Source organism: Podarcis gaigeae (assembly GCF_964106915.1).
Source record: "Podarcis gaigeae genome assembly, chromosome: 17".
In the NCBI taxonomy this organism is placed as follows: domain Eukaryota; kingdom Metazoa; phylum Chordata; class Lepidosauria; order Squamata; family Lacertidae; genus Podarcis; species Podarcis gaigeae.
The window spans coordinates 34,892,472-34,906,671 of record NC_139694.1 but is presented as its reverse complement, the minus strand read 5'-3'; the positions used below and the strand labels follow the sequence as shown (position 1 = coordinate 34,906,671).

General features: G+C 50.8%; 1 protein-coding gene across 1 annotated transcript in view; it reads left to right on the top strand.

Annotated features, from left to right (window-relative positions):
- ZSWIM4 (zinc finger SWIM-type containing 4) overlaps positions 1–13,878 on the top strand; it is a 43,364-nt gene extending 29,486 nt beyond the window's left edge. Inside the window, exons 6-14 of the mRNA XM_083718525.1 lie at positions 1,099–1,278; positions 2,360–2,674; positions 3,129–3,266; positions 4,108–4,362; positions 5,918–6,053; positions 7,640–7,797; positions 7,964–8,127; positions 9,375–9,456; positions 10,655–13,878. Coding sequence (XP_083574651.1) covers positions 1,099–1,278; positions 2,360–2,674; positions 3,129–3,266; positions 4,108–4,362; positions 5,918–6,053; positions 7,640–7,797; positions 7,964–8,127; positions 9,375–9,456; positions 10,655–11,541 — 2,315 coding nt within the window. The 3' untranslated portion in view covers positions 11,542–13,878. The remainder of the gene's footprint in view (positions 1–1,098; positions 1,279–2,359; positions 2,675–3,128; positions 3,267–4,107; positions 4,363–5,917; positions 6,054–7,639; positions 7,798–7,963; positions 8,128–9,374; positions 9,457–10,654) is intronic.
- The last annotated feature ends 322 nt before the right edge of the window (positions 13,879–14,200 follow it).

The following is a 14,200-nucleotide window of genomic DNA, read 5'->3' as shown; positions in this document are numbered from 1 at the left end:
TTTCTTGGGGTGTGCTAGCCAATACTCCTTGAGCAAAATTCTGCCCTTAGAGGTCCCCCTATATTTTGCCTTTAAACTCCCTGGTCTTCTGTATCCCTGCTTTGGTGAATCCTCCCAGTTCTGCTGCAACCTGTTTGCTAGATACGCTGATATTTTGTTGTTTGTTGCTGTCTGTCTTTCATACTGGAGCTCAAAGCCACAATATGTGTGGACCCCAGCACAATTGCTGCACCCTGTGGCCCTAAGGCAGTGAGCCTGATCCCTGGCTTATCACACAACTTTATTGCAGTCCATAGACCCAAAATACACAGTTCACCAATAGTATATTGTTATTGAGGTATAAAATCAGCCTTCCTAGCCAACAGAGGAGCTTTAGCCTGTACATACCGATTTCTCATTTTTACCGCCTCCGAGAGGAATTTTGTTACAGTGTAATAGTATCAAACTTATCCTCAAGGAGAACCTGGACATTCCAGGTTGTTCTATTAGTATTGGATTGATTAGGTAAAGGTAAAGGTACCCCTGCCCGTACAGGCCAGTCTTGACGGACTCTAGGGTTGTGCGCTCATCTCACTCTACAGGCCGAGAGCAAGCGCTGTCCGCAGACACTTCCGGGTCACGTGGCCAGCGTGACGAAGCTGCTCTGGCGAGCCAGGGCCGCACACGGAAACGCCATTTACCTTCCCGCTAGTAAGCGGTCCCTATTTATCTACTTGCACCCGAGGGTGCTTTCGAACTGCTAGGTTGGCAGGCGCTGGGACCGAGCAACGGGAGCGCACCCCGCCGCGGGGATTCGAACCGCCAACCATACAATCGGCAAGTCCTAGGCGCTGAGGTTTTACCCACAGCGCCACCCACGTCCCTAATTGGATTGATTAGATGTTGTCTAATCCTGTTTATACAGACTAAAATGCAATAAAATGTGTTCCATACATTCAACACCCTGGGAACATGGACACAGCCTATCTTGGTATGGGACACCAGCCAATCTTCCCCATAGCACTTCAGAAGGGAAAACATTTAATCTGTCTTTAGATAACAGACGGAAGTTAACCTGGCTATTCTCCCCCCCCCCCCTCTTTTCTCCTTGTGCCCCAGGCGCCTTGTGGGTTTGTGTGGTCCTGAGCCCTCACTGCAAGCTGGAGGAGCGGACTCTGTGGCTGCAGCTTCTGAAGAAGTGGAACAAGCTGGACATCTGTCCCCTGGAGGAGGGAAACTACTCCTGCGACAGCAGCGGAGCCAACAGCACTTTGCCGCCGAACCCAAACCGCAGTGCAGGTGGGGAAGCCCAGGCCAGAACGTCAGCGACTGGGGAGGGGGGGAAGGTCACAGTTCCTGGTCCTGGGCTTGATTGCCTCCCCCTACAATCTCTTGGCGATCATGGCTAGTGGTCAATAAAGTCATTGTCACAGGCAGTATGCTAGGGGGAGTGTTTGGGGAGAACGTTATTGCAGCCAGGACTCTGCATCTAACACTCATGCAGTCTATCTCCTGTGACCAACAATATAGGATTTATTGCAGTGATCTATGGTACAGTTGCCATAGTCCCAAAAGTGAAAATCTGGACAAAAACCCCAGCTTTTTTCTTAAAAAATCACCCTAGTTGCCATACGTCTGGGTTTCCCCGGACATTTTGTCGATTCGTCAAAAATCTGTCAGGACACCATTTTGACAGTCCAATTCCCGGATGTGTCCAGGAAGACCTGGACATATGGCAGCTCTAATTTATAGAGGTAACATACGTGAAGTGCCGTATCACCTTTAAGATCTTACTGAGATATGCAATGACAAGCAAGTTTATGAGAATTTGGTATGCAGCTCTTGCTGACAAAAGAGAGAAAAATAAGGAGGATTGTATCCTTTTTATTTAGTGAACTTTTTAATGTGTGACATTTTAATGTATTTTTAATCTTTGTTGGAAGCCACCCAGAGTGGCTGGGGAAACCCAGCCAGATAGGTGGGCTACAAACATAATAATAATAATAATAATTATAATAATAATAATAATAATAATAATAATAATAAAAATATTATTAATCTGTGCACATCCATAGAGCTTCTGACCCCATTGTCCCGGTGCTCCTTTTGGAGAGATGCCCTGTCCTCAAATATATCCCCACTCCAGATTTGTGCAGCCCACATTTCTATGATAACGAAAGCAAACAAAATTTAGCATTGAGAATCCGTTTCTATTTAATATGAAATGTAAATTGTTATTGATTGAAGTTACGTTTTAGGAAAGCGTTCTAGTTAGATTTAAACCAGTGTTCCTGTCGGAGGAGGAGCCTGGTGCTTTTCTGGGCCCAAACTCTTCCATAATTTTCACCTGCCCTGCTCTGGCTTGTTTCCTCCTTGGCAGCTGGTGTTCGGCAGACCGTCTTTGGCCGCGCTATCAAGGCTGCAGAGCTTCGCTGGGGCGATTGTCACCTGCAGAAGATCCTGAGCAGTGACTGCTACGGTGTCTCCTTGAAGAGTGGAAGCGACAAGCTGGGCTTTGACCCCCAGGGACACCCGCTCTGGCTGGGCGATGCCTTCCCCATGGCCTGCGCACGAGTGGACGCCTTGCGCTCCCACGGTTACCCCCGAGAGGCCCTGCGCCTGGCTGTGGCTGTGGTCAACGCCATGCGCTTGCAGCGACGCCATCAGCTGGAGAGCTACAAGCAGCAGAAGAAAGGCAAGCGGGGCTTAGTACACTGGGATGGGAGGCAGGGAGGGAAGGGAGGAGGCAAAGTTTGGCAGCAGAGCCCAGGCCTCACCATCGCGGCAGGACTGCAAAAGAGACACTAGAGTTTGGAGAAGGACAGGGGTTCTCTGCTACTTTCAGGGTCCTGCTGAGATCAGGTCCCAGAGTGGGCAAAGGAGCAATCCTGGTCCAAAAATGCACTTGCTGGTGAGGAACTGGCACGTTTCGCAGTGGATTTCTGTTCATTGAAAGCAGCAGAGAACAGTTGAGACACACGGTCTTGTGAGTTTGAGCAGTGATGGACCTGGAGGAGGCAGCTGCCGGCCTTTTCCACGACTGCTTAAGCACACAGCATTGTTTTCAGAGACTGACGTTTGGGGTGGGGCTGCTTGGGCTTGGGGCTTGGTGTCTGAAGTATCCCTTCCTCTTCTCTTCCGCCACCCAGAGCTCTTGCACAAAGGCACAACCAGCATCACCAACCTGGAGGGATGGGTAGGGCACCCCCTCGACCCCATCGGTTGTCTCTGCCGCACCTTCCTGGAGGCCTGCCGGATGGATGATGAGGTGCTGGCTCTCTACCCAGGTACTGTGGGCACATGGGGGAAATGAGGGTGGGGGGAGCTGCAAGGCCCTTCTTCATAGCTGAGCAACGCTGGCGCCTGGTCTATAGAGCCACCTGAGATTAACTGACCGTAGCTGAGGTTCTGATAGCCAAAAGACCACTTTGGGCAAATGATTTGCGCCATGGTGGTGTGAAAGGGGACGGATTTAATTAGAAGTCAGACTATCCACCACCAGGGCCAGGGCCTTTTCAGTGATTGCTCCGACCTGGTGGAATTCTCTGTCCCAGGGCCCTTCAGGATTTAACCTCCTTCCGTCGGGCCTGTAAGACAGAGCTATTCCGCCTGGCCTTTAATTTGAATTCAGCCTGATCTTTTATTTCCCTTCTCTTCCCTCCCCCTCCCCTTTTATGAAGATCACCCGCTCTGAGACCCCACAGCTAATTCTCCCCTGGCCTCCTCGCTGGCCCACATAGGACCAATTCAGCCAGCCAGCCCTGGGGATTATCTAATTGATTTTTGATTTTTATTGTTACTCATGTTTTTATACTGTATTTTATGCTGCTTTTATAATTGTTTTAAATTTGTTGTTAGCTGCCCTGAACCCGGTTTTTGAACCGGGAAGGGCGGGGGTATCAATAAAATTTATTATTATTTTATTATTATTCTGTGGCCATATGAGGAAAGGGCTCTGCACATGTTGGGTTGTGCCTGTGCAGGAGCTTACCCGTGTCTAGCCTGGTTGCGGCATGGCCACACACAGGCTTGCTGCAGCGGTGGGGCAGCTGCCTTATGTGAGCGCAGCTGTGGGAGCTGGAGGCTCTGTTCCTGCTCTGTGGTCCTACATGTGCCACCTCTCCCCAGATTCTGCATCGGAGCCCAAGAAGGCACTCTACCAGCACATTCCAGTGCCCTCAAGTCCTGGTGAGTCGTACTTCATGCTGGCCCTGGAGGTGGCGCTCCTGGGGCTCGGGCAACAGAGGTCCATGCCGGAGGGGCTCTACGCCCAGGACAAAGTGGTGCGGAGTGAGGAGCAGCTGATTGGACTCCTGGACGAGATGGAGCTGGATGAGCGGCTGGTTCCTGTGCTCCGCAAGCAGGTGGCCCTGCTCCTGGATGGTAAGGGGACGATGGGCTGGGCTGGGGGTTCCATGGGTCCCGTAGAGCTGACACTCCCCCCCCATGCCTCTGAAGGGAGCGGAGGAGGTAGCGAGGGACTCCCAGGGTGGCAGCAAGGGAGAAGTGGATGGGGTGCAGGGATCGTGAGCGTCTCTTGAGTGCCTTCAGCACCGGGTGCTTAAGAGAGAGCCCGTGTGGTGCAGTGGGCAATGTGACGTGTTGAATTAGGAACTGAAAGATCGGATATGAAAGCCCTACTCAGGTGTGGAGGACACCCTGGTCCTGAATGGGGTAACTGTGCCCCTGAAGGACCAGGTGCACAGCCTGGGAGTCATTTTGGACTCACAGCTGTCCATGGAGGCGCAGGCCAATTCTGTGTCCAGGGCAGCTGTCTACCAGCTCCATCTGGTATGCAGGCTGAGACCCCACCTGCCCATGGACTGTCTTGCCAGAGTGGTGCATTCTCTAGTTATCTCCCGCTTGGATTACTGCAATGCACTCTACGGGGGGCTACCTTTGAAGGTGACCCGGAAACCACAACTAAGCCAGAATGCATCAGCTACACTTGTGACTGGGAGTGGCCACCGAGACTATATAACACCAGTCCTGAAAGACCTACGTTGGCTCCCAATACATTTCCAAGCACAAAATGGTCTTCTGGCGGTTCCCTCACTGCGAGAAGTGAGGTTACCAGGAACCAGGCAGAGGACCTTCTTGATAGTGGCGCCTGCCCTGTGGAACGCCCTCCCATCAGATGTCAAGGAAATAAACAACTATCTGACTTTTAGAAACAGATAGGTAGCCGTGTTGGTCTGCCATAGTCAAAACAAAAAAAAATTCCTTCCAGTAGCACCTTAAAGACCAACTAAGTCAGTTCTTGGTATGAGCTTTCGTGTGCATGCACACTTCTTCAGATACACACTGTGTATCTGAAGAAGTGTGCATGCACACGAAAGCTCATACCAAGAACTGACTTAGTTGGTCTTTAAGGTGCTACTGGAAGGAAATTTTTTTGTTTTGACTTTTAGAAGACACCTGAAGGCAGCCCTGCTTAAGGAAGTTTTTAATGTTTGATTTTATTGTGTTTTTAATATTCTGCCGGGAGCCACCCAGAGTGGCTGGGGAAACCCAGCAAGATGGGCAGGGTAATAATAATAATAATAATAATAATAATAATAATAATAATAATACACTCCCTGGGTGACCTTGGGCCAGCCACTATCTGTCCCCATCACTTGAACATGAACCTGACTTGCAACATGCTGACAGTTGGATGCAGGCTCAGATGTTGAGTCGCTGGCAGAGAGAAGGTTTGGTTGTGTTGGGGGTGCTGAGTCCCCTGGGGATTGGGGCCCTGCGTGATGTTACTGCTCTGCGGTGGCGGCCTGGTGGGATACAGAGAAGGGCCAGTGATACCAGCTGGTGCAAACCAGCCCCAGGTGGCTAGCTGTCTGCTGGGGAATTGTTACCTGCCCTCGTTCTCCTCTCTTCTTGGGCAAAGTGCTTTGAGCTGGCTAATCAATCTGTTAATCGCCCGCTTGCCTGTTCCTCTCAGGGGGACCCTTCAGTGGATTTGGGGAGGTCGTCTTCCGTGAAACTGTTCCCATGCACACCTTTGCTCGCTACCTCTTCACGGCCATGCTGCCATATGACCCCGAGCTGGCCTACCGCTTGGCCCTGCGAGCCATGAGGTATGTAGACCTGCTTCCCCTTCGCTGGGCTTGCTTTATTTGTAGAGCCACACTTCACAACAAAAGTTTTCCGGGTGGCTCACAACCCATTTCTTTTTGAAACATTGAAACGTTGATTAAAACACAGTTTATTGTTGTATTTTTTAATTATAGTTTTTATTGGTTTTCAATTACAATCCAATAATAGCCTCATTATAACAATGCCAGATTACAATACACTTTCCAATACCAATCATTCAGATACCAGATTATATAATTTAGGTGCCCCCCCTCCCCCCGGTGTGCTAGAATTGATGATTTACTTTATTTCTGCATTCCAAAATCTTATTTATTTCAATTACACTCTGGTCAAAACAACAATCCCTTATCCAACAACTTCATATTGTCACAGTAAATAATTTATAATACAACAAGTGAGGCAATCAAACTATATCCTTGCTCTTCATGTGTGTGGCAGGTATTCTGTCTGTGATGTTTCTTCCTGTTTAAAGCTGAGAAGATGTTTTTAAAAGGTCTGGCTGAGAAGGGTGCTGAAAAGGCCAATAAAGATGGCACCAGTCAAACCTCTCTGGGAAGGCTATTCTATAGCTGGGGAGGGACCAGGGACAATAAGGCCTTCTCCCTAGCGCCTACCTGCCTCGCCTTTGTTTGGAGGGGGCATTCAGAGTCAGGCCTCTGAAGAGGATATTGAGGTTCCAGATGGTACATAGGGGAAAGTGCTGTTTTCTAGTGGTGGAGGAAGGGGGTGCGGTGGGGGCTGTCCTACCCAGGTGTCATCCCTGATGGGGGGTGACATTGCCGCGGGCGGCCCCCTGGGATGCTTGCCGCAGGCGGCTAGCCCCCCCCCCCCCCAGGTGCACAGCATGTGCGCCACTCCAGGTACTAGAGCATCTAGCTCTGTCTCTGCTGTTCTCCTACCTTTTGCTGTTCCTCCTCCTCGTTCTTTGTGGCCAGAATCCAGTCCAACAGGCCTTGTGCTGTGTCCTGCTTTGCTGTGTTTCTCCACTTCCAACCCTCTTCCTCTCCCAGGCCATCCCAGGCTCTTTTCCAGCTGCTGCCAAATACCATCAACTGGAATCATTGAAAGTACTGTAGATTCCAGCGTATAAGATGACTTTTTAACCCCGGAAAATCCTCTAAAAAGTCGGGGGTCGTCTTATACGCTGGGTAGGGGGGTCATCTTATACGCCTGGCTTCGCTGGCTTCGCTGGGCAGCTTCCTCCCGGCACGGAGCGGAGCCCGCCGCTCACTGCCACTGCCCAGCGAAGCTGCTGTGTATAAGACTGGGCGTATAAGTTGACCCCCCAAATTGGCAGCTGCCAATCTGGGGGGTCGTCTTATACGCCCAGTTGCCTAATATGCCAGAATCTGCGGTAGTGCTACCCAAAGGAAAGGGTCCTGGGGCCTTGCCGCTTCCCATTTCTGGCTTCTCCATCCTCTTTCCAAATTCTGTTTCCCCCAAATATCTGCTTGAGCCTGGCCTTCCTTTCCTGGGGTCCTCTGCTTCTGGCAGGCAAGGCTACCGGTAGTCCCTCTTTTTCTGCCACAGCGACAACCTCACCCAGTTTCCCTCTCAATTCCCGCAGGCTGCCCGTGTTGGAGACAGTGCTGCCAGCCAGCGACATCTTGCACCAGAACCCCCTGGACTCCATGATGGCCAATCGCTTTCCCCGCTGGTTCACCCTCGGCCACCTAGAGACGCGGCAGTGTGAGCTGGCATCAGCCATGCTTACAGCAGCTAAAGGTAGCCCCAGCTGTGGGTGGAAGTCAGAGATCTGGGAGCCACAGGTTTTTCTCCTGCTCCAGGAGGGAGAAGAGCGTCCGTGCTCAGAGCAGTGGGCCAGAGGCGTGGGGTCTATTCTTGGCTCTGAGAAGAGTACAAACACTTTCCTTTCCTTGGCTCGTTCTAGGGGACCCCAACTGGCTGCGCATGGTTCTGGGCTCCATCCAGCAAAATATCCACTCTCCAGCCTTGCTCTTCAAGCTGGCCCAAGATGCCTGCAAGACTGCCACGCCAGCTAACACGCCCCCAGACACCACCTTGCTCAACATCTCCCTGGAGCTTGGCCTGCAGGTGAGGGCGCCTTTGAGCGGATCCTGCCCCCTACTCTCGGTGCAGGGCCACCGCCATCGCCCACTCCTCTCGGCTCTTCCATTTTGTTTGTTTTTCTAAATAAATGAATGGAAATGTTTTATGGCAGATTTACAAATAAAGTGTAAACAGATAAGAACATTGGCAGGATTATTGGAATAACCTGCCGTTTTATAAGAGTATATATTTAAAGTAGATGAATAAATGAGTAAATTAATTTGGAATAGGCAGACAATATTTAAAAAAACAACGCTTTATCAGTACAGAACATAACATTTTACATCAAAATTAAGGATAACCCTGTATCATACAGGACAGGTGGCAACCCTAGCTGAGGCAGACTTATTGAGGAACTGCCCATCAGCCAAGTGCCTAAATGGATAATTTTTCTTTTTATAAATTAATGGTTGGTTTATGAGCTTCAGTTTTATACATTTCAATAATTTATAATATCTTCAACATTTTGAAACTCGACTTCTCATTCTTTGTGTGGTTCCTTAAATTTGTTTTTTTATATTTTCTGCCTATTCCAAATTAAATTAATTTTTAGGCTCTTCAGCTTATACTCAGCAGGTGGAGGATCCCGAGCTCATGATTTTTGTGCAGGAAAATAATAGATTCCTTTAGGATGTGGATTCTCACTAACCAGGGACACTGAGCTTTTTTAAAAAAGGAATTTTAAAACAGTATCTTTGTACCATTTGCTCATTTCCCACCCACTATCCTTGCTAAAATCAAGTTCCTGGATGAGCAAGAGGTTTCTGCATTCTTGAAAAACTGTATAATTTTTACGGTAAATGCATGTTGAACTTTGATTGGTAGAGTTGAAAGGGACCCTGGAGTAGAAAGTTAAGCGGAAGTCTCCTGCATTGTCTTTGTGCTGTTCTTTTCTCCCCTGGGAGCCAGTTGTATCACAAGGCCCTTTCTTGGAGTTCTTCCTGTCCTTTGAAGGTCTCCTTTTGCAGGTGGGGAACTTGAGAGGGAATGAATGGTTTCACCCTAGGGGCACACAGGGTGGAAACTGCCTCTTTCCATGCCTACCACTGGATTGTAGTGCTGGATGCTTGTCTGAGACTTCACTTAATAGTAGGAGCAGCAGCAGCAGCAGCAGCAGCAGCAAGAACAGCCATCCTAGGAAGGGAGGGCATCGCAAGTGGGCTTCCTCAGATTCCTCGTGGCTCCTTCCGCGCAGTCTTGCAAATGCCTGTCTCCCGCTGCTCTTCCCGTAGGTGATGCGAATGACGCTCAACACCATGACCTGGCGACGGAGGGAAATGGTCCGCTGGCTGGTCAGCTGCGCCACTGAGATTGGTGAGTGCAAGTCGTGTGGCTGCTGGGGCAGGCGGTCACTCTGCCGCAAAAATGTCCTTGGTGGCCACAATAAGGAAATTTTGTCCGTGGCATGATTACTTTCCACCTAGTCTTTCGCAAGATTGAATATACTGCCTTCGGCTGCACTTGTACTTGGTTTCAAAAAATTCCACTGGAAAAACAGTTATGTCTCTATGGAGATGGCAGTATGGAGTCAGTGGCTCATGTGCTTCTGGCTTGCACTCTTTATGAAGATTTGAGGAGTGAGGTTATTACCCCTCTGTTATTGTCCATGCCGGGTCCCTCAACCATTGCCACTGTGTCCTTTCTTTTAGCAGATCAATAATAATAATAATAATAATAATAATAATAATAATAATAATAATAATAAAATTTATTTATACTTGCCTTCCCCAGCCAAGGCCGGGCTCAGAGCAGCTAACAAGCAATAATAAAAACAAGTTGATTGAAATACAACTTAAAAAACAAGATTAAAATACAGCATTAAAACATTAAAATGCAGCCTCATCACAGGAGGAGAAAGTAAAAAAGAAAGAGGGGGAGGGAATCAAATTGATTCCAAGCCAAAGGCCAGGTGGAACAACTTTGTCTTACAGGCCCTGCGGAAAGAAATCAGATCCTGCAGGGCCCTGGTCTCAGGAGACAGAGCGTTCCACCAGGCCGGAGCCAGTGTTGAAAAGGCCCTGGCTCTGGTTGAGGCTAATCTAACTTCCTTAGGGCCCGGGACCTCTAGGGTGTTGCTATTTATGGACCTTAAGGTCCTCCTTGGGGCATAACGGGAGAGGCGGTCCCGTAGGTACGAGGGTCCTAGGCCGTGAAGATGATCAGGTGACAGCAAAAACTGCAAGGTGTTTAACGGGGGCAGTTAGAATAAGATCTATTATTTGATTATTAATGTAAACCCCGAAAATGTGTTTTCTGTAGTTAAGCTTTTACCTCTATCTTCAGTACATTTTTTTTTATTGCCATGGGCAGTGGCTGATGCAAATAAAGATTTTTCTGATTCCGATCCTTGATGGGTCCTGCTTCTTTCCCACCAAAGGGACGGCGACCTCTTGGGAGCTGCACCTTCCCTGTTTCTGCTTTGCCTGCAGTGCTCAGGGTCCATACCTTGGGGGTGGGTGCCCTTTGCTTCGTGACTTTTGCGCTTAAACCCCCCCCGCCCTTTCCCTTTCAGGTGTGCAGGCCTTGATGAACATCATGCAGAACTGGTACACGCTCTTCACGCCTATTGAGGCGACAACCATCGTGGCGGTGACGGGCACCACGCATGCGACGCTGCTGAGGCTGAGCCTGAGCACAGTGCAGCGGGAGGATCTGTGCAGCTGCGCACGGACGCTGGCGCTGCAATGCGCCATGAAGGACCCACAGAACTGTGCGCTGCCGGCTCTGACGCTTTGCGAGAAGAACCACGCAGCCTTTGAGGCGGCCTACCAGATCGTCCTGGATTCAGCGGCCTCTGCCGGCATGGGCCACTCCCACCTCTTTACCGTGGCCCGGTACATGGAGCACCGTGGGCTGCCCTTGCGTGCCTACAAGCTGGCCACCCTGGCCTTCTCGCACCTCAGCATCGCCTTCAACCAGGACACCCACCCCGCCCTCAACGACGTCCTCTGGGCCTGCTCCCTCAGCCAGTCGCTGGGCAAGAACGAGCTGGCTGCCATTGTCCCGCTGGTCATCAAGAGCGTCCAGTGCGCCCCCATGCTCTCTGACATCTTGCACCGCTGGAGCCTTCCGCCCCCGGGCCTTGCCTCACTGGGTGGGGGGCGCCGCGGGGCGGGGGGCGCCGGTGCCGGAGGGAAGCTCTTTGCGATGGACAAAGCCCCTCTTTGCCAGCTCCTGGAGGCCGCCATGGCTGCCTACATCAGCACCACTCACTCGCGCCTCACCCACATCAGCCCCCGGCACTACGGCGAGTTCATCGAGTTCCTGGGGAAAGCCCGCGAGACGTTCCTGATGGCGCACGAAGGGCACATGCGCTTTAGCCAGTTCCTTGACAACCTCAAACAGACCTACAAGGGCAAAAAGAAACTGATGTTGCTTGTGCGGGAGCGCTTTGGCTAGGGGCTGCTCTGGGGCGCGCATGCTTTGGCTGGGGGGGGAGGGTGTTCAGAGGGGCACCTCTCTCCCCTTGATCAGAAGGACTTTAGCTTGGAGGGTGGGGTGGTAAGATCTGTTTCCCTTGGGGCACTAGTGCTTTGGGGGCGGGGTGATGAAGGGGAGCCTGGACTTCTGCCTGGGTTCAGAAATCCCTTTACTTGGAGGTGGGAGAGCAGCGATGTCTCTCTTCCCTTCGGCGGAGGTGCTCCGGGGCTGTAGCAGATGAGCCTGCACTTCAGCTGGGGGTCCCATGTGGAGGCCCTTGGGGTGGGGAGGGGTTTTTTTCCCCTGCAACACCTGGGCTGAGCATAGCCTCTGTTTGAAGCCTGAAGCCCCTGCTGCTCCCTCGGCTGCCTCAGTGGGGCAGGAAGGAGTTGGGCTTGTTCTTTGGCTCCAGGAGTTGCCGGTTTTTCAGTATTAACTTGCAGGAATGCAAACAGGAACCCCCCCACTTTGGTTGAAGGGTCCAAGCCCTGGCGGGGTCTTGCAAGTGGTGGGGGGTCCAGTCCCATGGAATTTCACAGCTGCTGTTCTGATGTCATATTTCAAGCCTAGCGAGTCGGTTTGGGCTTTGTTTATGCAAGCTCAGGTGGGATGCATGAATGCTGATCATCTTCCTTGCTGAGACCCGCATGGGCTCTCTCGGTCCCCCCCCCCCCCCCGATCCCTTTAGGTCTGAAGCCCCAAACCTGTGTGTTGAAGTCTGGAGACTCAAAAGAGGGGCTTGAGTGTCCTTAACAGGGCTGGGGTAGGCGACCCGTCAACGTCTGATACCTCCTTGCACTGATAACATTTAAGTTGCTCTCCCTTCGTGTCTAAAGCATCTGGAGCAGAGCCCCTAGTGCCAGAAGAGGGGGGGAAGGGGGGCTCGCTGCCGGAGCTGCCTAAGTTTTTCCAGTGCAAATGTTCTCCAAGAAGTCGAGCGACGAGGAGAACAACTTCCTGCTGGATGAGCCAGTAGAAGAGTTGCTTGGTTTTGGTCTGCTGGTGGTAGGTGGGACACGTTCTGGGGTTCACCTGGCCCGATCTAATGAAGCAGGTGGTTGCTCACATCCACTGAGGCCAGGAACCCTGCTGCGTCCCTTTTGTGGAATTTCACCTTTGCAAGAGACCAGGAAGGCATCTGTCTCGGTCCCCAAAATGGGGTGTCTCGCACACATTACATTCCCCCCCCCTCCCGCTGCCACAGAACGCAACCTGTCACTCCAAGCCAACGGGTTTCTCCAGTCCCTCACCCATTCTTCTAATTCCATTTGTGCATGGGGGGGCATCCTCCTCCCCCCTGCTCTTTCCTTCCCAAACATGACTCCCTGTCTTCCGCCCACCCCTACCAAATTTGTCAGTATTTTAGCTTTCCCTTCGGCTTTTAGCTTGTCGGTGGCAGGTTGGCACCAGGCCCTACTTGCGGAGGTTGGGGCACTTTAGCCATTTTTGGGGGGCCCCAGTGTCCTCTTCTGTCCCTCTAGAACTACCTTTGTTTCCAGTTAATGCCCCTCAGACTCCTACAACTGAAGGATTCCTGTTCTCTGGCTCCTCCAGTCTAGAATTCTGGAGCTGCTGGTGGGTAGACAGTTCATACCTCAAACCTCCTTCCCTGTTTCAGGATGATGCTGTGAAGTGCCAGGCATGCCAGAAATGTTTTGCCCTTCCAGGTGGCTGTGCCACAGTGATCCAATAAACACCCCCCCCCAAAAAAAAGCCTTTGGATGCTATTCGGGAAGATCTTGGGGCTCACCCCTAGCGCCACACCTAACTTGGTTGGTTGGCGCCTGTTAGATCTTGCCACCTGGGTGTCTTGCGCAGCCGGTCCGGTGTTTCCCGTGGAGGAAGGCGGGGGGAGGTCTCTAAGTGGCCCTAGTGGGGTGCTAAATGGTATTTCCAGAGACACCCCGCTCCAAAATCCCACTTCTTTTTTCTGCTGGATAAAATCTACTCAGGAACAAACCACAACAAGCTCATGCTACTAATTAGATTATTGTGATGACAAGATAATGTTTTAAAAAGTTAATATATATGAAGAGGCCAGGGGTCCCGAAGGGGGTCCTTTTCGTGCGCATGGGGCCAAGGGGGCTGCGTCCTGCGCCCAGCCCCTCTTGGCCCTTAGTGTTGGTGGAGATGTTGGTGTGTTGCACAGCTCCACTTTGGAGCCAGCTAGTCAGTTAGTTTTAAAGTTTCTGGGTTTATTTCTTTGTTTCCCTGTATTAAAAAAAATCCTGTAATTTTGTAATTTTTTTTCTATTTATTGAATCATTTATTGTATTATTTTGTAAAAGGTTTAACATAAACCGCAACATTTGTTTTTTTGGCTTCTCTTTTGGAGATGGTGTGTGTGTGTGTTGTTTCTCACTGTTTTCTTGCAAATGATCCTCAAATGAATTGACTCACCTTGGCTAAAAAGGTAAAGGGACCCCTGACCATTAGGTCCAGTAGTGGCCAACTCTGGGGTTGCAGCGCTTTATTGGCCGAGGGAGCCGGCATACAGCTTCCAGGTCATGTGGCCAGCATGACTAAGCCACTTCCGGAGCAGCGCATGGAAACGCCATTTACCTTCCCGCCAGAGTGGTACCTATTTATCTTCTTGCACTTTGACATGCTTTCAAACTGATAGGTTGGCAGGAACAGG